We start from the raw sequence: 27,992 nt of genomic DNA on the forward strand, positions 1-27,992 counted from the left end.
CAATCATACTTGTGTTTTAGGTGAATGGACCCATAATCCTACCATGCTTATTTGGTGGATATGGGAAGAGAGAAAAGAGGGGGTACATAATCTTCTTAGGATCTCTCAGCCAGCTGACTATAGAGGGGACTTGGGGGGTCTCAGTGTTAAGGGCCCTAGTCTGTTCCCCTGGCTGGGTCAGGGGAGGTGGAGGGAGGAGAGAGTCATGGATAGGGACATGTGTGACCTAGAACAGGTTATGTTTCTCGTAGGGTTTCTGTTCTTTCCTTCAAAGACAAGATGTTTGAAGGACAGTTTGTGTTTCTGAAATGCAGTTGGCCAAAGGGATCTGTGTACAGGCTAAGAACACACAGTCTTGAATCCTGCTGATTTCTCTGCCACTTGCTATGGCAAAAGGAATTAACCCCTGGGGGCTTCTGTTTCCTCTTGTTGTAGTACTTTCTCCCCGCAGCAGAGTTGTCTGCAGGACCCAGTGAGGTCATCCAAGGGAAGCAGGCAGCATAGTGCTTGGCGTGTGCTAAGGGCTCAGTAGACATTAGCTATTACCAGTGTCATTATTTCTAAATCCGTTTTCTCTTGAATAAAAGTAGACTTACGCATGATACTTTTGAGGCTGGAAGTATGGGTTTTCAGGACATCTGCCTGATAGGTGCAAAAGGACACTGTAACCTGTAAAGCGCTGTACTGTACTCTGTACTCTGAGCAACTGGTTGCCGTTGAGTAAATCCTCCCTCGGGCTTTCCTTTTGGTCTTGGCCTTCTAATTGTGGATGGTGATCACACGGTGATTGTGTGGAATGAACTGAGCTCGGTCTAACCTGCTTTGCTGCAGCTAAGGACCACTGAGGTTTCGCACGGTTCCCTACACAAGCTGGTACAGGGATCACCCTCGGTTGGTCTTTGAGATAAGAATTCTTACTGGCTCCCTGGGGAGCATGACTGGATCGCTCCCACCCCTAGCTAGGTTAGCCAAGGCACAGCTGAAGAGTCCAGCCTGGCTTCCACCCTGCCTTCCCCCAGCGTATCAGAAGAGAGGGCTGGCTTTGGAGCACACAGCAGACTCCTTTGGCCTCCTGAGTAAAAGGCTGTGTGGGTGAGGAATAGGGGAGCACTCAGAACATGCACCTTGCTGTAAATGTAGCTTGGTTATAATTTTTAAATATAGAAAGAAACGTTTGGCATATGGGCTTGGTCCATACCCATACATTTAGGAGCAGGCTTATTTACCATGACTCTCTAATGCTCCCCCCGACCGCCCCGGCAAAATCTAGGAGGCCTTTTGGACTGGTGGGGGTGGAGTGGGTACAATTTTAAAGTAGAAGAGACAAGAGGTGGCACTTTTGTCATGTATCTATCGTGACCTCCGCCATGGGCTCCCTCCCTACCAGCTCCTGGTACTGACTGCCTAGACTGTTGACTGGTTAGCATAGATTTTAGCATGGAGGCCATGTCATCTGAAATAATTCTGAGGTGTCTGCTAGGTAGAGCCCAGACATTAACATATGAATGTATCCCTGGGAGAGATACTCTGCCCTGAATGAATTGATTGGTTAGTGTATTAGTCATATATTGCTGTGTAACAAATTACCCCAAAATTAGTGGTTTGAAAAATGTTTATCATATTTTAGTTTCTGCAGAACAGAAATCTGGGCACAGCTCAGGATGCTCCCAGGCTGTAGTCAAATGGGTTGGCTGAGGCTGTGGCTGTGGTCATCTCAGGGCGTGGCAGTGGAAGGACACACTTCCCAAACACACTCACCCAGTGGGTGGGAAGACTTAGTTTCTTGCGGGCTACGGTACTGAGTCTCAGTTGTTCACTGGGTGTTGGGTGTCGCTCCTTGCATGTAGACCTCTCCATAGGACAGCTCAAAACAGCTTGCTTTATCAGAGCAAGTGAGGGAGAAGAAGAGAGAAGTATCGAGATGGAAGTTATAGTCTTTTGTGAGTCTCAAAAGTGACATTCCATCACTCTTGCCACACTCTGTGTCTTAGAAACAAGTCCCTAGGTCCAGCCCATATCCAAGCGGAGGGGATTATAGAAGAGTATGAATATCAGGAGGCAGAGATCACTGGAGGCAATAGAAGAAGGCTGCCTACCACATTTAGTTCATTCATTCATTCATTCATTTAGTCGAGAGCTCTCTGCATACTGGGCATTGGCCTTTTTCAACTCATAATTCTAAACTAGTTTATCTCAGTGATTCAGATCAAAACTTTATGTGCGTGGGAAATTTTTTAGGATTGGAAATTCAGGTTAGTATTATTGCTACTTTCCTAATTCATAAATTCTCACCCTGAGGAAAATTGCATTAAGTTTTATTTGCATTTTATTTTATTTTTTATTGTATTTTATATTTTATTTTATTTTATCTTATTTTATTTTATTTTAATATAAAAAACACTCTTCCTGATTGAAAGCAAAAAATGTTCCTTTGATTTACTCTGTGTAGCCAAGACATTTACTGGAGGAATAAAAACACAACTACATATATGAAACCTGAATAAAGAGGGAAATCTGTTTAAATAAATAAGATGATGTAGGTTGATTCACCTAACTAAATTATGGTTATTTCATTAACTCTTCAATTGAATTCCAAGTCCTCATTCTATTTGCTGAGGTAAATTTGTTTAACATGAAGCCTTGACATCCTTTAAAATAATTATGCTTCTAAATGAAAGTTTAATTTTTAATCATTTGCTTTGCTAAAATAGGAGCAAATGAAAGGATAATATGGCAATTTAAAGGATTTGCAATAGATCCCCTAGAGCTGGAAGAGGCATGAATTTTTCCTGAATGCTGCTGACTAGTGGAGGAATTTTAAATATGGTAATAGAACTACTTCTCCCAATGTTTGCTTCTTTGATGGAGATAAAACCAGAGGGAATAGAAACCAACAGGGGTGAGGCAGGTCAGTGCTCCCTGATCAATTGCTGACCCTAATGGGGACTGCCATGTCCCCTCCAGCAGGCCCTCTCCTTAGGTTCAGGTACTACAGTTCCAGTCCTGGGATGAAAAAGAGACAATTCCCAGCAAAACAGAATGAAAACAAATTTCATCTTTGAAGGGAAGAGGTAGGCGTCACTGTGTCTTTGCAAGCAATGAAATCTACACAATAGGAGAGACAGGTTAGTTTGTTTCGACTTTCAGCTAAAAAGCAAGATTTTTGGTTTGTGTGCCTTTGAAATCACTTTGCAAATGTATCATTTGCCCAATTTAAGTTAGGAATGTGAATTTTTTTAATAGATGTTTTCAAGAATTACCAATGGTCAGTGGAAAATAAAGCCTCTCTTAATTAATAACTCTCTAGATAGATGATGAGTCTCATTAAGGAGGCTTGACTCCCTCTTTATTATAATACAATCTTGCAGATAACCAAATTTTTTTCTCTCTCCAACAATTGTGAATTGTATTGATTCTTTTCACCTCCTCACATTCCTCATTGCTTCATGTGGCAGAGGATACAATTTTCAGTACCATATGTGCTTATTTCCTTTAATGAAAAAAGGCATAGGTAAGTGTATTTGCGATTCTGTTTTATTAGGCTGCTTCAAGGCATTGAGCTCAGACATGAGGGCTTCTTTTGCAATGGCCCTGACTTGTACTCTATATTTTGTTTGTTTGATTAACTGTCTATGGTCCTTTTAAAACCAGTGAGGGTGCAGTGGCATTCATGGTAGTCAGAGTCTTTGGGAGTTCATATATTACTTTTTTTTTAAAGCTTACCATCATTATTATTTATTGTACAAATAAGTTGATAGCACTGTTAATATAAATCAAAGTTCATTCACCATCCTACTCGATTTTTTTTTTTTCATTTTTCAAGTTCCCTCCTAAATCTTGGTCATGTACAGAAGCATTTTTCACATAGTTGCAATAGAAGGATAGATAAGGTTTTGCATTTTCCTTTAAAAAAATTTTTTTTAAGTTTATTTATTTTGAGAGAGAGACAGGGAGTGAGCGGGAGAGGGACAGAAAGAGGAGGAGAGAGAGAATTCCAAGCAGGCTCCCCACTGTCAGCACAGAACCCAACATGGGGCTTGAACTCACAAACCATGAGTTCATGACCTGAGCCAAAACCAGTAGTCTGATGCTTAACAGACTGAGCCACCCAGGTGCCCTGCATTTTACTTTTAAATGTAAGGTATCATACACATTTTTCAGTATTTCATTTTACTCTTCACAATTAAAATGCTAATATCTGAATTAAAATGCTAATAATAATATTCCTTTGAATGGTGAAACCATAATTGAACTAATCATTTTTCAATTATGAATATTTAGATGAAGTATATTGTAGTATGTAAATATTGCTACAAAGTGTATTTTTATTGCATAATTTAGAAAAGTTCTTTTGGACTATTTTCTTGGTTTAAAGTCCCCAAAGTCAAAGGATCTGAATAGTTTTACCCTTTTTAGAAGAGTGCAAATTTATACCCTTAATGAGTTGTATTCATTTACATTGCAATTTTTGATGCTATCAGTTTTACCAGTTAGCATTGGGAATTCTCATTAAGAGTTTTTTCTTCTTGAATGGCTGGAAACTGGGTGCCTTTTGATGTCATTATATCATTCTTTGTCAATAGACAAGTGGATATTATTTCCAAGTCTTCACTCTTGCTCTCCGGGGAAATGATGTGATGACAGTTCCTTCAATTCTTAACTCATCATTTTTTTAAACTAATAATTGGAAAACAACCCAGGGAGATATTATTTAGCTATATTAGCATGACTTTAGCTTTTCAGGTTCCCTTACTTTCTTTTGTCTGTTTTTAGCTGGGACATTAGAAATAGAAGGAGGCCATAGCTGGGACTGAAGGGGGTGGCAATTTGTTGTTTCCTAAGGTGTTCACCTGGTGCTCTGTCATTTCCCTGTGTTTTTGCTTGTGTTCTTCGTTTAGCCTGGAAAGTTCTTTCCTTCTGTCTCCGTTTTAATGACTGTGGCGGGTGGAATGCTAAAAATGGCTCTCAAGATTCCATAGCGCTAATCCCCAGAACCCCCTGATAAGATGAATTATCACTCCTGTGACTCTGCTTTGTCTCATGGCACAGTTAACTCTGGTAGGTTTATCTGGGTGGGCCTGACCTAATCACATGAGCCCGTTTTAAAAGCAGAGTTTTCTCTTCTGGTAGCAGAAGGGGAAGTCATGGATTTGAAGGAGGGGAATTTTATAAATCCTTGCTGGCTTGGAGATGGAGAAGGCCACATGCCAAGGAATGTGGACGGCCTTTGGGAGCTGAAAGTAATCCCAGGAGAGGAAATGGGGCCTCAGACCTACCACTGCAAGGCACTGCATTTGGCCAACAATGCAGTTCCTTGAAGAAGCATAGACGCAGTTTCTTCCCTAGAACTTCTGGATAAGAGCCCAGCTTGCTAACCTCGTGATTTTGGTGAGACCCTTTGTGAGACCCTAAGGGGAGAACCCAGTTGAGCCCACCTAAGACTTCTGATCTACTAATCTGTGAGATAAATGTGGATGTTGTTTTAAGCTGCTCAGTTGTGGTTCCAGTAACAATAGAGAATAAATACAATGACAAAGAAAGAGGGCTGTCAGACGTAGTAGAAATTACTTTTAACCAACCTGCTGAACTTGGTAGATTCCATGTGTAAGACTTGCTTACTGAAGCCCTTGCAGCCTGAACACCTTCACTGCTGGCGACTCGAAGATATTCCTGTCCTCTTCTAATGCTGCTGGGTGAGCCGTTTGCTCCCAAACCTGCTGACAGGTAGTTTTATTGGCTATCATAATTACACATTTATCTGTGTGTAAGTATTTTGTCAACTGGGGATGTAAGAGTGGACATGAAGAGGTTGCTTCTTTCTACAAGATGAAGTTGAATGCTTTGGGATGACTGGATAGGTAGGGAGTCCCTAGAAAATGTTCTGGAATTAGGTGGGTGAAGTAACTGGAAGACCAGAAAAGCATGGTAAAGTTCTAGAAGGTTTCTCTAACTTGTTTGCTTCTGATAAAGAGTTTGAAACTAGGAATTACCCATGATGCATTAGGATGATGGCTTATGCAAGAATGCTGATGTAGCACTCTCACAGCAATGTCACGCCCAGAGGAAAGGCCTGGGCCTTACACCAGAAGAGTGGCAAGTGAAGGCACATGACTTTAAGTTAAAATAAGGATTTTAAGCATTGGTTTTTGTTATATTTGGTGATTCCTCCCTTTGACTGATTTTTTTTTTTTTTTTTTTTTGCTGACTAGCTAATACTTCTGATTATATCAGGTAAGACAGCCTCTGCTGTAATAGCAGGTGTGTATATGCACACACACATGCATATACGGTGCAGTAAGCAGCTTATAAGTCAAATCAGGAAGTATGATCACTTCAGGTTTTTGTATGTTTTTTTGGGTGTGTGTGGAAAACACACACTCCTAGAAAAAAATGGTACCACCAATGATAGTTATATTTGAGTAATAGAATTATAGGGATTTTGCTTGTGTATATTTTTGATAATACAAACATATAAAGGCAATAAAAGAAAATAATGATAATATAGCAAAAGCTCCTAGGGATCTTTCAAAGTCAGGATTCAAAAAAATCCCCTCCTTGAAATTTTCCTGGAGTCACAGGAAGGTTTTTTTTTTTTTTTTTTTTTTTTTTTTTTTTTTTTTGTAACATTTAGTTTTGAGAGAGAGAGAGAGAGAGAACACAAGCAGAGGAGGGGCAGAGAGAGAGGGAGACACAGAATCCAAAGCAGACTACAGGCTCTGAGCTGTCAGCACAGACCCGGACATGGGGCTTGAACTCATAAACTGTGAGCTCATGACCTGAGCTGGAGTCGTATGCTTAACTGACTGAGCCAGCCAGGCGTCCTGGAAGCTCATTTTTTTTATGCTCCTGTAGACCCTTACTTGTACTTTTGGTTTCACACTTAATTAGTTCTGATATTTAGCATGGTCAATTGTACTTTTCCCTCTCATGATGTATAAATATCCATATTCCATAACACCAAGCCCATTTCCCACCACGTAGGAGATAGTCATCAAATGAGCAAGTGAAGCGTGTTCTAGTATAGTCACAAATACATGAGAAAGTTAAAAACAAAAATGAAACAAAGTGCTCTCTTAGTGTCCATTGGTAAGCAGCTTTAAAATCATACTTGGTTGGGCCTGTATAATCCAGATTGTGTGTTTTAGCATCTTATATAATCAAAAAGCAAAGGCCACACACCCAGGCCTTGAGCAGAGCCTTTCTGGGCAAAATGAGAACAGCTTTATGAACAACAAAGGCACACTTAGTACCAGGTGTGCAGGCGCCACACCAGATGTTTGCCAGGCTCTGGAAGAATCTATGTGTGGGATGTTCCCTTGACATCCCCCTCCTGTTCTACATCTAGACTCCCTGTGCGCAAGCCCCCTGGGTGTAGAGGGCAGCATTTGTGAAGCGTTTTCTGGTTTGTGTCTCCTGAAAGCCGAGCGGGCTGTGTCCTGATTTTGTTAGTGTGATTGCTGAGAATGGAGTGGTCTATTAACAGGCAGTGGTCACTGCTGCCTGACGGATCTGCTTCTTGCCACATTAGTGTCATGGTGATGGATTAGCAGAATCTCCAAAGTGAAAAGGCATGTTTCCACAAACATTTTGTATAAACATAAATTCACATGCAAACATTACTCATTTTCCTTTTAATTTTTTATCTATCATCCTTAGTTTCCCATGCATCTTTCAGCACACATGTGGCTCTCACTGGAGGGCTTTGGTAAGTGAGTCGGGGACGGCCAGGGGAACCCTGGTGCTGTCTTTAGGCCCCTGTTTACAGACTTTTCCCTCTGCTTTTGTGTTGCTTGCAGGAGGGGAGGAAAAGGGCAAAAACCCCAAGGACAAACAACCTCATTGAACGGCTTGGAAAGCTCTGGGAGGGATTTCTTTTTACTAGAAAGGCAAGTCTGTGTAGTGATTTGAAAACTCCCTGCCATGGAGGATTCAGGGAAGGGGAGGTGATGGAGATGAACAGGCAGAGCACAGAGACTTTTTAGGGCAATGAAAATGCCGTCTATGATACAATTGTAGATTTATGTCACTACACTTCTGTCCAGACCCATGGAATGTACACCACCACGAAGATGGGAAGAGCACTTATCATGGTAAGCATTGTGTAATGTATAGAATTGTTAAATCACTATGTTGCACATCTGAAACTAGCATAAACTGTGTTAACTATATACTTAAGTTTCTAAAAAAGTTGAAACAGAGGGGGACCTGGGTGGCTCATTCGGTTGAGGGTCCGACTCGGCCTAGGTCATGATCTCACGGTTTGTGAGTTCAAGCCCCACATTGGGCTCTCTGCTGTCAGCACAGAGCCCACTTCAGATCCTCTGTCCCCGTCTCTCTGCCCTCCCCCCCTTCTCTCTTTCTCTCTTTCAAAAATAAACAAACTTAGAAACAAAGTCGAAATAGAAAAAAAAAAAGAGTGAACCTTAAGGTAAACTATGGACTTTGGGTGATTATGGTGGGTCCGTATAGGTTCATTCTTGGCAAAAAATATCCTATTTTGGTGGGGGTGTAGATAATGGAGGTGGCTATGTGTGTGGTGGGGCAAGGGGCAGAGGAGAACTCTCTGTACCTTCCTCTCAATTTTGTTGTAAACCTAAAACTGCTCTTTAAAAAAAAAAAGAAGTCTCCTTTCTTGATAAAAACCCTCAAGAAAGTAGGGATAGAAGGATCATACCTTGAGATCATAAAAGCCATATATGAAAGACCCAACGCTAGTATCATCCTCAATGGAGAAAAACTGAGAGCTTTCCCCCTAAGGCCAGGGACAAGACAGGGATGTCCACTCTTGCTGCTGTTATTCAACACAGTATTGGAAGTCTTAGCGTCAGCAATCAGACAACACAACGAAATAAAAGGCATCTAAATCAGCCAGGAGGAGGTCAAACTTGCACTCTTCGCAGATGACATAATACTCAATGTGGAAAACCCACAAGATTCCACCAAAAAACTGCTAGAACTGATTCATGAATTCAGCAAAGTTGCAGAATATAAAATCAATGCACAGAAATCGGTTGCATTCCTATACACCAGCAAAGAAACAACAGAAAGAGAAATCAAGGAATCGATCCAGTTTGCAATTGCGCCAAAACCCATAAAATACCTAGGAATAAATCTAATGAAAGAGGTGAAAAAGCTACACACTGAAAACTATAGAAAGCTTATGAAAGAAACTGCAGAGGACACAAAAAGATGGAGAAATATGTCATGCTCCTGGATAGGAAGAACAAATATTGGTAAAATGCCAATACTACCCAAAGCAATCTACATATTCACTGCAATCCCTATCAAAATAACACCAGTATTCTTCACAGAGTTAGAATAAACAATCTAAATTTTTTTTTAATGTTTATGTATTTCTGAGACAGAGAGAAAGAGAGAGAGACAGAGCATGAGTGGGGGAGGGGCAGAGAGAGAGGGAGACACAGAATCCAAAGCAGGCTCCAGGCTCTGAGCTGTCAGCACAGAGCCCGACGCGGGGCTCGAACCCACAAACCGTGAGATCATGACCTGAGCTGAAGTCGGTCGCTCAACCGACTGAGCCACCCAGGCTCCCCAACAATCCTAAAATTTATATGGAACCAGAAAAGACCGCGAATAACTAAAGCAATCTTGAAAAAGAAAACCAAAGCTGGAGGTATCACAATCTTGGACTTCAAGATGTATTACAAAGCTGTAATCATCAAGACAGTATGGTACTGGCACAAGAACAGACAGTCAGATCAATGGAACAGAATAGAGAACCCAGAAATAGACCCACAAACGTATAGCCAACTCTTTGACAAAGCAGGAAAGAATATCCAATGGAATAAAGACAGTCTCTTCAGCAAGTGGTGCTGGGAAAACTGGACAGCGACATGCAGAAAAATGAACCTGGACCACTTTCTTACACCACACACAAAAATAGACTCAAAATGGATGAAAGACCTCAATGTAAGACAGGAAGCCATCAAAATCCTCGAGGAGAAAGCAGGCAAAAACCTCTTTGATCTTGGCCGCAGCAACTTCTTACTCAACACGAGGGAAGGCAAAGGAAACAATAGCAAAAATGAGCTATTGGGACCTCATCAAAATAAAAAGCTTTTGCACAGTGAAGGAAACAATCAGCAAAACAAAAAGGCAACCAACTGAATGGGAGAAGATATTTGCAAATGACATATCAGATAAAGGGGTAGTATCCAAAATCTATAAAGAACTTATCAAACTCAACACCCAAAAAACAATACAGTGAAGAAATGGGCAAACGACCTGAATAGAAGACATCCAGATGGCCAACCGATGCATGAAAAAATGCCCAACATCAGTCATCATCCGGGAAATACAAATCAAAACCACCATGAGATACCAGCTCACACCTGTCAGAATGGCTAACATTAACAACTCCGGCAACAACAGATGTTGGCGAGGATTCGGAGAAAGAGGATCTCTTTTGCACTGCTGGTGGGAATGCAAACTGGTGCAGCCACTCTGGAAAACAGTGTGGAGGTTCCTCAAAAAGTTAAAAATAGAACTACCCTATGGCCCAGCAATTGCACTACCAGGCATTTATCCAAGGGATACAGGTGTGCTGTTTTGAAGGGACACATGCACCCCAATGTTTACAGCAGCACTATCAACAATAGCCAAAGTATGGAAAGAGCCCAAATGTCCATCGATGGATGAATGGATAAAGAAGATGTGGTATATGTATACAACGGAGTATTACCCGGTAATCAAAAAGAATGAAATTTTGCCGTTTGCAACTACGTGGATGGAACTGGAAGGTATTATGCTAAGCAAAATTAGTCAGCAAAAGACAAATATCATATGACTTCACTCATATGAGCACTTTGAGAGACAAAACAGATGAACATAAGGGAAGGGAAACAAAACTAATATAAAAACAGGGAGGGGGACAAAGCATAAGAGACTCACAAATATGGAGAACAAACAGAGGGTTACTGGAGGGTGTGTGGGAGGGGGTATGGGCTAAATGGGTAAGGGGCATTAAGGAATCTACTCCTGAAATCATTGTTGCACTATGTGCTAATTTGGATGTAAATTAAAAAAATAAAATTAAAATTAAAAAAATTTTGATGAAGTCTTTTTTTATTTTGAAAAAAAATTTTAATGTTTATTTTTAAGAGAGAGAGAGAGAGAGTGAGCAAGCAGGGGAGGGGCAGAGAGAGAGGGAGACACAGAATCTGAAGCAGGCTCCAGGCTCTGAGCTGTCAGCACAGAGCCCACGCGGGGCTTGAACCCACAAGCTATGAGCCGAAGTCAGACACTTAACCGACTGAGCCACCCAGGTGCCCCAAAAATGAAGGTTTTTTTTGAAAAATTTTTATTTTATTTTGGTATTGAGGTAGAATCGACATATTATATTAGTTTCTGGTATATAATATCATGATTCACTATCTGTATGTACTGCTAAATGATCACTACAGTAAATCCAGTTGCTATCCATCACTGTACATAATGACATTTTTTCTTGTGATAAGAACTTTTAAAATTTAGTGTCTCAGCAACTTGCACATATGCAATATTGTATTATTAACTATAGTCACCATGCTGTACAGATACCCACATGACTTATTTATTCTGTAACGGGGATTCTGTACCTTTTGACCTCCTTTACCATTTTGCACACTCCACTCCCCCCTGAAAATAAAGTCTTTGAAAACACTTCCCTGCTGTCTTTTCCTTTTTTGCTGAAAAATTAAATGGCTGCTCCTTATGTTGCCTCCCAACATCTAGAAAAACCAAATCAAGAATGAACGCTTTCTCCCGCCGAAGCTAGACTCAACATCCTAGATAGCTGAATGATGATGTGTTGCCAGGGATCGGAACCAAAACATTCTTTCCATGACAACATTCCATTAAGAATTTTATAAAATGCACTTTGCTGGAGATAAGGTTTGTCTCCCTGAGACCTGCTCAATAGGCTAACAAACCTGATAGACTCAGAGTCCTAAAAGAATGGATGCTATTGGGAGAAGGGCCGAGGCTAGTCACTTATGAAATATTAGGGGCCTGGCCAGTTGACTGGAAAGAGGGGACACACACCAATGATGACCCCTTCTCTATGTCTGTGGAGTCCTGTTTTCATTTACTACTTGGTCTATAGATGCCCATCTGTTGGTTTTGCCTGCCCAATATCCCTTCTTCTTTCTGGCGGCTGCTCTCTGATTTTCCTTGGGAAGGCTCTGTTTACCACTCTTAGCTTTAGGTTTGGATGAAGTTGACTTCACCTCTGACCTCCGGGGTGGGCGTGTGAGCCAGGTCTGGCAAGGAGGACCACACTCTCTTCCAGGCTAGTATAGAGATGGGTGTCTGACTCCATCAGCGGATGTTCAATTATTATGCATTGGATGACTTAAGGTTTCTTCCTTCTATACAGGGAGGACTTTCTTGGTTGCATCATATAAAAATCTCCCTAGCAACCTTCCTTTCATTACACTTAATATTTGTCTCTTTTGTTGTGGTGGTTGTTCAATATTAGAGAATTTGTAATGCAGTTGAGTTAACACACACAATACCGTAGCAGCCTGCGGGGGGGTGGGGGGGGTTAAAGATAGTTAACCAGCTGGGAGAAGAATTCATTGTCTAGCTTAATATTCAGAGAAATGTAAAGGCAGGGTATTTCTGGTAGTTGAGCATTCTAAGATAAATGGACCTTATAAGAAATGAGACTTGCAAACTCAAGTCCAGCAGATTTCTTCAACCAGATCTGGTTAGCTGTAAACATCATTAGCTTAAAATGTTTTCTCCTACCCCTGTTGCCTGTGATAAGATAGGCCTCTTAAAAGGAAAAGTGCTGTTCTTTCACATTTTAACTCCTTCTGGGGGTGTGAAAGCCAGCTGAAATCAGGCTTCCTGCAAGCTACATTAAGCTCATGTTCCTCTGGGCCAGAAGGGAAATTGTGATGTCTCTTCCAGGTTTAGAGGTTCTAAAGGCGAGGCAACTTTCTTCCCCATATCAGGTCTTCTAGAACAAAAGATGAGCAGATCTAAATCAGTCTATTTGTATGCCAGTTTGAAGACTTTTTTTGCTATCTCCCCGACTCTCTCCCCCCACCCACATTACCTTCTTGATGTCCAAGATCAAGATTTGCGAAATTTGGATGTTAAATACGAATCTGATGTTATGTTCAGAGATGATGATTATTGCAGTGTGTTCTTTGGTGGTTTTCTCAAACCATTGTTTAAATTGCCAGAAAACACTTTTGGAACAGCTGACCAAGTGTTTTTAAGTCAATACATTATGAAAAAAAAAATGTTTTTAAAGGAAAATAGTGGTGGCAATGATGCAAACTCTTGTTGATTTTAAAAAGACTACAGTTTAGAAATTTAATGGTCAGTTGGACCTTATGTGGATCTCGGTTTTAACAAATAACTGCAAAATACATTTTGGGGACACATGGGGAAATTCTGAACATGGTCTAAGTATTCCATGATATTAAGAAATTATATTTAATTTTGTTAAGTGTGAAAATAGTTTTGTGGTTATGTAAGAAGGTGTCCTCATTTTCTTAGAAATGCATGCTGAAGGAAAGGGGGCATCTGGGTGGCTCAATCAGTTGAGATCTGACTCTTGTTTTCAGCTCAGGTCATGATCCCAGGGTCCTAGGATTGGGCCCCACATTGGGCTCCACACTGAGCATGGAGCCTGCTTGAGAGTCTCTCTCTCCCTCCCTCTGCTCCTCTCCCCTACTCACACTCCCTCTTACTAAAAAAAAAAAAAAAAAAAAAAAAAAAAAAAAAAAAAATGCATGCTGAAGTATTTGGGGATAAAATCTCACAATGTTTAATTTCTTTTTTAAAAGATGAAGCAAATATGGCAAAATGTTTGTTGAATCTAGGTTATGGTTATACAAGGTTCACTAAAGAATTCTCTATTTTTATGTGTGTTTGAAATATAATACAAAGGCTTTTTTTAAAGGACAAATAAATTTTCTGTGGGTTCCTTTTCTACATGTATTTTAAGAAACCAATATGAGCACCATCTCTGATGGAAACTGTAGAATAAAACTCCAAATATAAGTTAGGTAAATTTAAATGACTTTAAAAGATATTCTCTGCTGTTGGAATATAAAATTATGCAGCATTTATAAGTAAAAGTTCATGAAGCTCTCTTAATTCATCCGTATTCTGTGGGTGGGTGGGGATAAATGAATAATAAAAGCAATGCCTGTTGAAGGAATAAAATTTCAACTCATAAATTGAACTTCATGAAAATTATTTAAAGTACTTGTAAGTATAATAGGTTCACCAGAAATAGTTCTCATTTGCATGATAACATTTCCTATAAATGAGCAGAAAGTAATATACCGTCATTGTAAAAAACACAGATAATCCATAAAAAGGAAAAAAATCTCCCATAATATCACTCCCTGTTATAAATATGTTGACATATTTTTATCCAGCACTTTTTCAGAGCATAGATTTGTATCCATTTTTTTTCTTTACTTTCTTCCCTCCCTTTCTTACTGATCTTTTTTCCTCTCCCTCCCTCCATTTGTCCAGACCACCATTAGACATGGAAACAACACCAGAAACAGGACAAGTGGCTACATCCAAGAGTGGAAAACCCACTGTGACAAGAGCACTCCACTCCTAGAGTAAAGTTGTCTTCACTTTGGTAACTTAGGGTATTTTAAAGATAAGTTTTTAAGAATTCTTACACCTAAGAGTGATTAGTCCTTTGTCTGAAAGATAGTTACAAATATTTCCACCCCCCCCGCATCTTCTGGTTGTCATTTTTAAATGTTTCACAACTCTATTATTGCAGTGGATCACATTTAGGAAGATTTCATAAGGTTACAAACAGTCATAGTACAAAAAGACAGTTACTACAATGCAAGGTAGTCCATTAGTGTCTCTTGAAAATTGGGCAACAATATTATACAGAGAAATCTAATAATCATGATTTTTTTCATTGAGGCATAATTTACACACAATAAAATGCACAGATTTTAAGTGTTTAGTTTTATGAGTTTTGGCAGTAGTATTGTGCAGACAACACCCAAAACAAAATGTGGCATATTTGCTTCACCCCTCAAAGTATCTTTGTGCCCTTTCCGGAAAATTATCCAATGCCTTCCAACTGGGCAAGTGTTTATGGGTTTGTCACCATTGACTGGTTTTTATTTGCTTTTGGACTTCACAGAGAGTATATGCACTCTTTTGTACCCAGCTTTTTTCACTCAAGTATATTTTTGAGGTTCACTCACGTTGCTTGTAGCATGTATTAGTAGTTTGCTTTCAGCGCTGAGTAGTATTTCAGTATTTTGAATATAGTACTACTTGTGTATCGAATAACCTATTAACACACTTGGGCTGGTTTCAGTTCCAGGCTAGGAGCATTCGTGTATAACTTGTAGGCATGTGTTTCCATTTTTCATGAGTGAGTACCTAGGAATTTCTAGGTTTATAGGGAAGGCTTGTGTGAATAAGAAATTGTTCAGGCATTTTCCAAAATCATTGTACTCTTTTGCAGTCCCATCGGTAATATAGGAGAGCTCCAGCTGCACCATGTACTCACCAACACTTGGTACTGTCTGGATTTTCAATTTTAACTATTCTAGTGGGTGTGTGGTGTTCTCATTGTGGGTTCAAATTTGCATTTCCCTTTGGATAATGATGATGAGCATTAGTTCATATGTTTTCTTTGCCATCCATAAGTCATCATTTGTAAAATGTCTGCTCAAATCTTTTGTCCATTTGTAAATAGTGTATCTTCTTAATAATGAGTGGTAGAAATTCTTTGCATATTCTAGATGTTTTTGTTAGATATTGTCTTCTCTTGTCTTGTCTTGCAAACAGTAGGTGTTTTTAATTTTGATGAAGTCCAGACCATCATCTTTTTCTTTTTTGGTTAGTGTTCATTGTGTGCATAATCTTTGCCTATACCAAGGTAATAAAGCTTTTTGTTATATTCTAGAAATTTTAGTTTTAGCCTTTAGGCTTGTATCTATAAACCACTTGAGTTGGTCTTGTATACAATGGGATGCAAGGGCTGAGGCTCATTTTTTTACATATGGATTCCAGTTGTGCAAGGGACTCTTCTTTTCCCCGTTGAATTACCTTGGAATCTTTGTTGAAAGTCAATTGACCTTGTAACTATAGGTCTATTTCCAGACTCTCTATTTATTCTACTTATCTTTATGTCTACACTCATACCAATATAGCATTGTCTTGATATTGTACCTTTATAATAAATTTTAAAGTTGGATCATAAAAGTCCTCTATCTTTGTTCTTCTTTTTCACATTTTATCTAGTATAGGTTCTTTTTGTTTGCATTTTTAGAATCAGCTTTTCAACTTCTGTTAAAATGTCTTCTGGGATTTTGGTTGGGCCTAGAGATCAGTTTTGGGAAAATGGACATTTAGTTACATTTATTAAGCTTTCCTTAATTTCTTGCAAGAATTTTTTGTTGTTCTTAGTATAGAGACTTTACACATCTTAGATTTATTATTAGTTGTTTGTGTTATTTTTTTTAATGTTTATTTATTTTTGAGGGAGAGAGAGAATAAGAGGTGGAGGGGCAGAGAGAGAAGGAGACACAGAATCCAAAGCAGGCTCCAGGCTCTGAGCTGTCAGCACAGAGCCCGACGTGGGGCTCTAACTCACAGAGTGAGAGATCATGACCTGAGCCGAAGTCAGACGCTTAACTGACTGAGCCACCCAGGCACCCCTGTTGTTTGTGTTATTTTTTAAAATTTCATTCTTAATTGTTTGCTACTAATATACAGAAATGCAGTTTATTCTTATATATTGATTTTGTATTTGTGACCTTGCTAAGTTCACTTATTAGTTTTGGAATTTTTTATTATATACATATATATATTATCTATAATATATCTATATTATCTATAGATAGACATATCTGTAACATATCTATATTATCTATAGATACATATCTATAATATATCTATATTATCTATATATTATATATATTAGATTCTATAGGGTTTTATATGTATATAACCAATTTATATGCAAATCATGAAAATTTTACTTCTTTATTTCCAATATTTTTCTTGCCTTATTGCATTGGTTAAGAATTCCAGTACAGTGTTAAATAGAAATGATGATAGTGAACATCCTTGCCTATTCCCATTTGGAAGGGGAAAGCATTCAATGTTTCACCATTAATATGTTATCTGTAGTTGGTGGTTTTTAAATTTTTTTTAATGTTTCAAGTTTTAATTTCAATTCTAGTTAGTGAACATATAGTATAATATTAGCTTTATGAATATAATTTAGTTATTCATCACACATAACACCCAATGTTCATCATAACAAGCGCCCTCTGTAATACCCATCACCCATTTAGCCCATCCCCCTGCCCACCTTACCTACCTATAGTTGTTTTTGGTGAATGACCTTTATCATGCCTATATATATGTCATATATAAATGCCATATACATATGCCCATATGATGCCCTATAAACATCTGCAGTGTTTCTGCTCCTTTGGCCTTTACTTGTATTTTATAGGCTCCAGACTACATCTGTCTTTAAATTTTGATGAAAATGAAGTTTGTGGATTTTAAAAAATCTTTGTTGCTTTTTATATGATTTCTCTGAGAAAGTAAAAAAGGCTGAATTGATATAGCCATGTTCCTACCCAAAGTCTGTTTTCTCTGTGGGTCCAAACACCCTGCATGGTTTCACAGAAACTGATTATAATAAAGTACATAACCATCTGTTATTGTAAATGTGACTTTTGGGTCTCAGTTTTTACAATGAGTCTGTAAATAAGCCCTGGAAGAATGACTTATAAGATAAGATGTAAACATAACAAACCTTGACAATGTAAAAATTGTTATATATATATATATATATATATATATGTTTCTCAAATATTCGTATTTGAAGAGGAGAAAGTGTATAAGGGAGGGTGAATACATGAATTTGAAAGTCGTCTCTCATTGTGGTGAGTCCAAGGATACTGGGTAAAGCAGCATTGGAGGGTCAAGTTAATAAACTCATCAGACAGTAAACTACGCCAGGACACAGACTGCTTCATACGCCCTCAAATCCTTGGCATTTAAAGTCTCAGCTGCATGTTAAGGGCGCTGTAAAAATGGCTAAGCTGATGACTAAACAGATAAAAAAGTTGAAATACACATATACTATTTAAAGTTCCAATGATAGGGACGCCTGGGTGGCTCGGTCTGTTAAGTGTCCGACTTCAGCTCAGGTCATGATCTCACAGCTCATGAGTTCGAGCCCGCATCGGGCTCTGTGCTGACAGCTTGGAGCCTGGAGCCAGCTTTGGATTCTGTGACTCCCTCTCTCTCTCTCTGCCCCTCCCCTGCTCATGCTCGGTCTCTCAAAAAATAAATGTTAAAAAATTAAAATAAAGTATATGTATATATATATATTTAAATGTTTCTGTACTGGTTGAAATATTTCAAAAACTATGTTTGCACATTGCTTCTATCATTTAAAAGAAACGATTAAAGAAAAAAGGGAGAGAAAAATGCCAAAGCAGTTTCACTGCTAATAAATACTTTCAAGAGCTTTTTTTTGTTGTTTATGTTTTCATTGGTAGTTAATATTCTAAGGCATTGGATTGTTACACAAATGTTTATGAGTTATTCTTTTTTATCATGGGATTTTTTTGGTAATTAAGATTGTCTTCAGCATCATTTTTTTAAATGTTTATTTTGAGAGAAAAGAAAGAGAGCGAGCGAGAGCGAGAGAGAGCGAGAGCACACACACAAGTGGGGGAGGGGCAGAGACTGAGGGAGATAGAGAATCCCAAGCAGGCTCCACACAGAGTGTTGGGCTCAATCTCACCAACCCTGAGATGGCCTGAGCAGAAATAAGAGTAGGACGCTTAACTGACTGAGCCACCAGGTCCCCCCTTCAGCATCATTTTCAAAATCGGCATAATATTACAGGAATCAACCATGATTTATTTAATCAATACCCAATTTTTAGACATTTCAGTGATTTCCTATTTTTTCTATCAGATAATATTCTGACACATATTCTTATAGCTAAATATTTTTGTGTTCGTGAATTATTTCTCTAAGATAAATTCTTAAGATTAAAATGTGCAAAGGTTCACAAAATTTTGACTAATTGATATTGTTGCTTTAATTTATGTCAAAAATGCTTTAATTTATGCTTCAATTTATGACAAACAATTTTGTCAGATGAGTTTTAATTATACAAGTTAGTTTGAGATTAGGCCCCATGGTCCTTAACTTAAAACATTTCTCCTTAACTATGTGAATACTGAGATCTACTATGGAAATGACTCTGTTTATTTGACAACTTAGAATATTTGAATTAATTGGGCTATTTTCATGGGATGAGGGATCAACCCCTCCCCAACTCATGTTATAGAAAATGTTTAGATGCAAAATCATGATTGAATGAAATTGTTATCCAATGAAGGGACCTTGAAACTGTCTAAATGGTCGGAGGATTTAGAGTTCTATGTTCACAACAGGAAGTTACTGCCAGCTCTAGTCCGTGAGAGAGACAGACACTGAGCACTCAAAAACAGTGGCTAATTTCATCCACACTTACATTTGCCTTCAGAATATGTGAATGTGTTTTTTAATTTTTCTTAAGTTTATTTATTTTGAGAAAGAGAAAGAGAGAGGGCCTGCGTATGTGAGCAGTGGAGGGGCAGAGAGAGAGGGAGAGAATCTCAAGCAGGCTCTGTGCAGAGCCCTACGTGGGGCTCTAACCTAAGAACCATAAGATCATGACCTGAGCCAAAACCAAGAGTTGGCTGCTCAACTGATTGAGCCACCCAGGTGCTCCTGTGTGTGTGTTTAAATAGATCACTTACCAACCTAAATGCATTTTATTTATCCTATTTAAAAACCATTTTATTTTCTGAAGTGTAGCCTTACTGAATAGTGGGAGGAGTTATGGGCAGTGGGGAGGCTCACCTGGGCTGAGAAGTTGAGGGTGGATCATCCCCAAATTGGCTTCACGCACAGGTTTTTACAACATATATTTGAAACCTATTTCATGCAAACTTTCAAATATTATATTTATCTTTACTATAAAAGTTATGTAGCAGAAAACAGTGCCCTTTTCTGATTATTGATATTCCTGGAATTTAAATACCTTATGTCCCTAAAACATGATCAGTAAAATAAATGTTATCACATGTAATAGAGATTTGCATAATTGCAATTCAGCATTTCAAAACCAGTTGTTATCAGTGAAAACAACTCACTGAGGGGAAAGCACAAATGTACGTGCTGCCTTAGAGGTGGTGGGGTGGGGGTGGCACTGCCCATGCCACTCTACGGGCGGCACCTGCTGACGTGGTCATGTCCAGAGGACACGGATCACTTCCTCCACACAGGACTCAGCCCTGAGGATGGACCTTTCCTCCCCCTGATCGTTCATTAGCATTGATGGGTCTTCTTTTGCTGCCTTATCATGATGTTGAAAATAGGTGATCACGCACAAGGTGTCTTGGAATACCTGTGTTGTTCATATGCTTCCTGTATTAATACCTCCAGACATACTGGCTTCTACCCTCCATGTTTTTTGTAAAGATTCAAACAATACTGAATTGTTGAAATTAGAAAGTGAAATCTTTCACAGTTTCCCCATCCTGTTGTCTAGAGGTAACCAGCATTAACAGTTCAGCGTGTGACTTCCCAGTGTGTTCCATGCTTACACACTCAGAAGGTTTATAATGATATCTATACCCATACTTATATCTATACCTATATTTATGTTTTTTAAAAAAACAGAAATGGGTTTATACTACACACATTGTTCTATGACCTGGTTTTTTTCCCCTTTAATTTTTTTTAATGTTTATTTTGAGGGAGAGAGAGACAGAGTGCAAGAGGGGGAGGGGCAGAGAGAGAGAGGGAGATACCGAATCTGAAGCAGGCTCCAGGCTCTCAGCTGTCAGCACAGAGCCCGACGTGGGGCTTGAACTTACAGACTGTGAGATCATGAGGTGAGCCGAAGTTGGACACCTAACAAACAGCCACACAGGTGCCGCTTTGTTCCCATTTAATACTGCCGATTATCATGGACAGCTTGCCAGGTGGGCATGTCAGTTCACAGAAGTCACCTTGTCCTTTCTAACGGCTTTATGAAATTCCATTATATGATGATTAATTTAACCAGTTCCTATTTGATGGACACTTAGAAACCTTGTAATTTCTTAAGGTATTCTCAAAGAAATGGATCCAATCCTGGAAGGACATTTTCTTATATCCCTAACCTCAAAAAGTCAGTCTATGCCCTCTCTGAAAACAGGCGACTTTAGATTCAGATAATTAGAAGTGTGTCATGTGTGAACACTTCCCTTTTTTTCCTCCATTTTGCTCGAGGTTTGGGATGTAAAACAAAAGCAGAAGAGTAGCCACGGCATGTGTTGCAACTGTTCCTTTAAGCGCTCCTTTTTCCACAGTAACATTCTTCTTTTGCTCAGAGAATGGTTGCTGAAAATCTGTGTCACTGTGTGTGCAAGTGTGGCTGTGTGAGTGTGAGGCCACCATTCCTGGGGATGAAGGTAGAAGTTGGTTTAAAGGGATCTGCTCAGGGGTGCCTGGGTGGCTCAGTCGGCTGAGCGGCCGACTTCGGCTCAGGTCATGATCTCACGGTCCGTGAGTTTGAGTCCCGCGTCGGGCTCTGTGCTGACAGCTCAGAGCCTGGAGCCTGTTTCAGATTCTGTGTCTCCCTCTCTCTGACCCTCCCCTGTTCATGCTCTGTCTCTCCCTGTCTCAAAAATAAATAAAACGTTAAAAAAAGGGATCCGCTCAATTGAATGCTAGAACTGCCTTACCTTAGACTGCTTTTTGCAAAGAAGACAACTGCAAGGTTAGGGTTATTGCATTCACACGCACACTTACACATGCAGTCACATACATGGACAAAAAAATCGCAATTATGAGCTCACACAGGGGCGCCTGGGTGGCCCAGTCGGGTAAGTGTCTGACTCCGGCTCAGGTCATGACCTTGCGGTTTGGGAGTTTGAGCCCCATGTCAGGCTGTGTGCTGACAGCTAGGAGCCTGGAGCCCGCTTCAGGTTCTGTGTCTCCCTCTCTCTGCCCCTCCCCAGCTCACACTCTGTCTCTCCCTCTCTCTCTCTTTCTCACAAAAATAAAACAAAAACAAACACAAAAACTCACACATACAATCACATACACATACAGGTACTGACACACAGTCACATAGATGACCCCCCCCACATTCATACTTATACATTATATACTTATACCAAGACATATTCTGTATGAACAGGCATGTGTATATATACATTATTTACATACACATTCTGTGTGTATATACATTATATATAAAAACTATATTATATATTGTACATGTTATATATAATGCATATATAATATATGCTATAATCATATAGTATAAACACACAGAATGTATATTTAATGTATGTGTGTGTGTGTGTGTGTATAGTATGTACATACACACATACACAGAATCACTTTAATCAATAAAAAGCTATGAGGGTTCGCAGTGTACTAGGGGGGTGGGGTTGGGATGGGCAGGGAGGAGAGAGCTGGAGGAGCACCCAGCCTTGCAAGCTGAGTTCATGCCCCTGAGTAGGAGGAGTGGACTCGCTGCCTCTAACATCTGTGGGCTGACAGATCATGAGGTTCAGGGGAGCTGTTGCATGGCCCGCTGATCTTTCTGGGTCCTTCCCTTCTCAGAGTTGGGAATGGCTCTTAAATTGGGGGGGTTCCCACATCTTGATGCAAAGTCCCCCCCCCCCCCGCCCATCCTTTGCCTTTTTCTTTGCTGTGGACTCGAGAGCCCTCCTTCTTTAGTGGGAGACTTAGAGATGTCTGAAAGGATCATCTAGTTTGGTTGAAGTCAGATGAAGTGGCCTTCACAGTCTACTCCATGGAAGGAACCTTGGCATAGTAAATGGACAGTATGTGAACAGACACTACCTTTCCCAAGGGCTGCATTTTAGACATATCCAAACTGCTCCTAAGAGCCGAGCACTCCTCTGTGCTCCCAGCGGTCCCCTTTGCACACATCCACACCCTGAGCAGCACTGTGGGGCTAGAAGTTAGGTCACTGTTGTATGGTAAATAGAATTTTGAAGACAACAAATAAGTTTCTTTCCTGTGATTGTTTAAAATACAGCATTCTGTATGGTGTTTTCCCAGTGTCTTTAAACTTTTGAGAAATCTTCCTTATCTCCCCTCTTCTTTGTCCAACCAGCATCCTCCCACAGAGATGTGACTGAGGAATTCTAAGAAAAACAGTTTCCTTGATTCTCTCTTTCGTAGCAAATCTAGTGCTTATTAAAAGACTCTGTGTCTTCGGTGAGGTGGATGCTACAGCCTGAGGAAGAAGGAAACAGGTGGGACCCAAGGAGAAAGGAATTTCAAGCTGACATCCATTCTAGCCATTCAGCTGATGTTTATGGAGCCCTCATAATATCAAAGGCCTTGCTGAAGCCATTCCAGTCACAATGATGAAAAGTTGGACATGACCCACCCAATGGGCAGGCACAATGTAAACAAATAAATCACTCTATGGGTTAGTGATAACTGCTAGGAAGAAAAATGGAGAAAGGTAAAAGCACAGAGTCATACGGGTGTGTGTGCGAGTGTGCCTGTATATGTTTCTCTTTACCTGGAGGGTCAGGAAAGTTCTCCCCACAGAGGGGATGTTCGAACCGAAGGCTGAGTACAGTACAAAACAGCCCTGGGGCCATCTGGGGAAGAGTGGTCCAGGCAGAGGGCATAGCACATGCAGAGACTCAAGGTGGGATCAAGCTCAGCGTTTTCCAGGAATTCCAAGGAGATAGGCGGGAGCACAGTAAGCAGTGGGGAGAGGGAGGGAAAATGAGGCTTATGCAGACAGAAGTCAAGGGCCTTGGGGTCTTGGTTAAGAGTCTGTATGTTAATTTAAAACAGAAACCACTGGAGGATCTTGAGCAGGGAAATGCTTATGGTCTGATTTTTGTTTTTAAAAAGAGGGCTCTGGCTACTGTAGAAAGAAGGAATGTGTTTGAAGGGGGGTGAGAGGAGAAGGGATGTCTTATTAGGGGTCAGTCACAGGAGTTTAGGGAGGAGATGATAGAGGTCTGGGCCAGGCAGTGTGGTGGGATGGAGAGATGTGTTCTGTGTGTGCAAGTGTGTGTGTGTGTGTGTGTGTGTGTGTGTGTGTGTGTCGGGGTGGGGGGTGATGGTGAGCTGGAAGCTGGTCTTCAGCCAAGGGCTAAAGGAGTATAGCTGCATAATACTCCATTGTGTAGATGTATGTTTAACTAATCGTGTACTAATAGCCAGTTGGGTTGTTTCTAGTCTTCTGCTCTTGGAGATAATACAGTAATGAAGAACTGTATATGGATGCAACTGACTAACTGTAAGATAAATTCCTACAAAAGGAATTGCTAGGTCAAAGGCTAAAGCATTTGTCATTCTGCACCTTCAGGGTGAAGCATTTTGTGTCCCTACCAGCAACATTACAGCCTTTCAGCAGGTGTCTGTTTCTGATCTAGAGCAATAGATCTTTACCCAGTTAGATCCAGCACCCTCTTTACCATCCTGATACGAAATTCTGAGACAATATCACCTACTCAGTTGGAATTAAAAAAAAATCAATATGATGATTTATCTGATAATATCGAAGAGAAATAAAAGTAATTTATAATAAAACAAGAGATGTTTCACTGTGTGAAACAGGCATGATTACACTGCAAGATGTTATAAAGTCATTAGAAGCTTGCACCTATATGCAGACTAACTGTGAATGCCACACTCAAGTGTTGACTGGTACAGATGTGCTCTGTTGGTGATTCAGGACCTGTGAGCACAGTTACTATTGGAGAAATGATTTTCCAAAATGGTAAAGCAAATACACACACACACACACACGCACACACACACACACACACACACACACCTCTGGCTAAGGTTCTAAACAAGACTGATGACAGCCTTCCCTTTACACATCAGTTACATTTCTGGAAAATTTGGTGCTTGTTAAAACCACGCAAAAACTCCTTTGTATTTTTATATAAAATGAGTTTAGGTTCTAGATTCAGATAATGATGAGCAGGTTTTTTTCTTACCTGAATGTCCAGTGGGTCATTTCAAAGTCCTGTGGGACACAGGACAATTCTTCCTTGTGTGGGACTGTCTGCCCTCCATCTACTAAATGCCAACAGGATTCCAAGTCATTATGACAAATGGAAAACTCCCAAATGTTCAGTATGCCCCTAGGGGCAATGTTCCTTCCCCCACCCAGAACTGCTGTTTTGGGGTCTCCTCTGGAGTCCATTCCATAGACCAGGACCAGGTGAACATTTCTAAAATTTTTCACCGTGTTTCATTTCTGTTCAAAGCCCTACAGCAGCTTGTTGTCATAGGACAAATACAGCATCCTCAGTCGAGGGGACAGAGTATGCAAGTCTGCTAGTGAAAAGTTTCATTTGGCTGGATTTAGTGCCTCAACTGAGAGCCGGGTGTTGAAATACAGGCTTTTGGGTGAAAATGGCAGGTGGGACCCAGTGCCTAATGCTGCACATGGTGCGTTGCAAGGTGCTCCTGGTTCCTTATTCTGATGTGGTACACAAACCCCAAATCTTTGTGACACTTCGAGCTCTGAATTTATTGGTAGCAGATAGTTTAAATATTTTTATTTTTGACAGAGTAAGAAATGTTTAGTGGGATTCATCTTAAACATATTGTGCATCATGCCGTTTAAGGTGGTCCATGTTATAATAAATAAAGTGATCCAAGGTTATAAATGTCAAGATAACACCCTCCTGGGACCGTGATGCCCTGTGCGAGGGCTCCTCTCCTGGTTGCTCTCTAGTTGCCCAGAATGCGTGTGAAGTTTGCCCAGGTCAGGGTGACAGAGCATAAGGACTTTATAAAATGTCATTGTGACCTTGGTGCCCAAGTGGCCCTTAATATAGTCCAGCAGTCCAGGGGTTGCTTACATATGACTAAGTTGTATTATTTTGCTGTGCCTCAATTTTCCCATCAGTTAATAGGGATAACAATACTATAGACGCTATGGGTACTTTTTCTTCATATGCGCTGTAGTTGACCTCTTGTTAAAGTTTATAGTTATGCATTTATGATTTAAATGCATAAGGAGGAAAGCCTGTCTCCCTCGCTAGGGCATCCACTCTGTGAGGCAGGTGTCATTTGTTCTCTACTGGATCTCCAGCACATATCCCACCACACAGATGCTTGACAGTTCACTAGTTGAGTGAGGGAATGCGTGAAGGGCTATTATCATATAGATACCATATACTTAACAGACTGGTGCTTTACTGTTGAGGGCTAATATGCTTCCCTCCTACCCTCATTCACTCATTCATTTAGAAAGAAGGCTTCTGGGGTCTGGCAGGGAAATGATTTTCTTCCAGGCCACCATTTGAGCAGCAAAGCCATCCGGACCACTTGCCCCGGGGTCAGGCCACGCTTGGCTCAGTTTGGAACTGCTAGCACGCTTCCAATGACGGGAGGTGTGCACAGAAGCGGAGAATTCATTATAACCGGTTAGTCATCCGTGGAGTTTGTAGACGCTGCCCGTGGGCGGGACGCACCTGGCGTTTCCCAGGTGGGGCCTGTTCCCGGCGCCAAGGCACGGGTGGGAGCGCGACCGGCCCACAGTAGCCCTGGGTCTTCCCTCCCCACGCAGCCAACTCAGATCAAGCCCAGCATCTGCTGGGGTAACTCTCTCCAGTGGCTGCTGGGCCGGAGCACCGGCCTGGGTCCTCGCAGGGCACCCCAGGGAGGCAGCCGCAGCCCACACTCACTCGCTCCCCCCGCCGCCCGAGGGCGCGGAGGCTGGAGGCGACCGGCGCGCAGGAGCGCACGGCCCGGGTTGCGGAGGCACGCAAACTAGGCGCGCCCGGGCGGTGGACGCACCGGAGACCCCGCGGCGTCGGGAGCGCGCGGCTCGCCAGGGGCCACTCGAGGTGCGCTCGGCGGGTCGAGGATGACTCAGCCTCCCTCGGGTCGGTGTTCCCCGGCGGTCAGCGCGAGGGCCCCCCAAAGTTCCCAGTCACAGCCCAGATGTCGCGCGCGGGCCGGGGGCTCCGACAGCTGGGTCCCGGTGGGAGCGGCCAGAGAGGCCGCGGGGGAGGCGGGGGGTCCTCCGGGCGCCCAGGGCTTCCCCGACTTCCTTTCGCCTCGCCCCTTCTTCGGCGCGCGGCCCGAAAGCACCTCCGGCCCAAGGGGTGGGGGTCGGCGTGGGGGAGCGGGTGGCTTCCCGGCCTCAGGAGAGTCTCGCCTTCCCGAAATCTAGGGGGTCCGCCGGTCAGGAGGGACAGAGCGCCGCGGTGGCTTCCCCTCCCGGCCCTGAGAGTCCGGCCCCGCCGCCCGCCGCATTCGCGCGGACCCCGCGCTGCAGCGCGCTCGAGCGCCAGCGGCTCGGAAGCCCCGGCCCGGGCTCCGGGAGCCTCGGGGGCGGCCCCGCTGCGGCCGGAGCCCGAGCCCGCGCTCGCGCGCCAGCACCGCCCTCCGCGCCCTCCCCTCTCAGGCTCCGCGGCCGGGGGAGCTACCGCGGGCGGCCACGCAGCAGTGCCCTCGCCGGGACCCGCGGAGCCCCCAGTCCCGTCCCCACTCCACTCCGCCGCGGGCGACCCCGGCCTCCGCCGCGAGCCCCGGCGCCTTCCTCACTTTTGCCTCTGCGCCCGCCCCTACCCTCCGGAGAATCCTCTGAGGCGTCGCGGCACTAGACCCCGCCGCCCGGGACCCGGCCGCCCTCGAGCGTCCCCGACCCCTACCCCCCCCCCCCCCCCCCCCCCCCGCTGCTTGGGCCGCCGGGGTCGGGGGACGGCCCCGGGGCCAGCCCGAGAGTCGCGCCCGCGGCGGCGGACTGCGGAGTTGTAAAGAACTCGGCGGCCGCAGTGGCCGGGCGGGGCAGGGCGCGCTCCGCCGCCGCCAAGGACACTGGAGTTTGCGAGTCCCCGCCCGCGCGGCGCCTCCCGCCCTCCCGCCGGGGCCCGCCGGACTCCCCGGGGCCGCCGAGGCGGGGCCGGGCGGCCGCCGAGCGAGAGGCGCGG

General features: G+C 42.2%; 1 protein-coding gene across 1 annotated transcript; it reads left to right on the plus strand.

Moving 5' to 3' along the window:
• Positions 1-24,653: 24,653 nt before the first annotated feature.
• Positions 24,654-27,819, plus strand: LOC124523328 (collagen alpha-1(II) chain-like). Its single transcript, XM_047095187.1, has 2 exons — positions 24,654-24,741; positions 26,669-27,819. The coding sequence occupies exons 1-2, from the start codon at positions 24,654-24,656 to the stop codon at positions 27,817-27,819; spliced, it is 1,239 nt and encodes a 412-aa protein (XP_046951143.1).
• Positions 27,820-27,992: the final 173 nt, after the last annotated feature.

This window comes from Lynx rufus, unplaced genomic scaffold, assembly GCF_022079265.1.
Source record: "Lynx rufus isolate CCGP_SWC_20201006 ecotype Redwood Valley unplaced genomic scaffold, mLynRuf1.p SCAF_4, whole genome shotgun sequence".
NCBI classification, from domain to species: domain Eukaryota; kingdom Metazoa; phylum Chordata; class Mammalia; order Carnivora; family Felidae; genus Lynx; species Lynx rufus.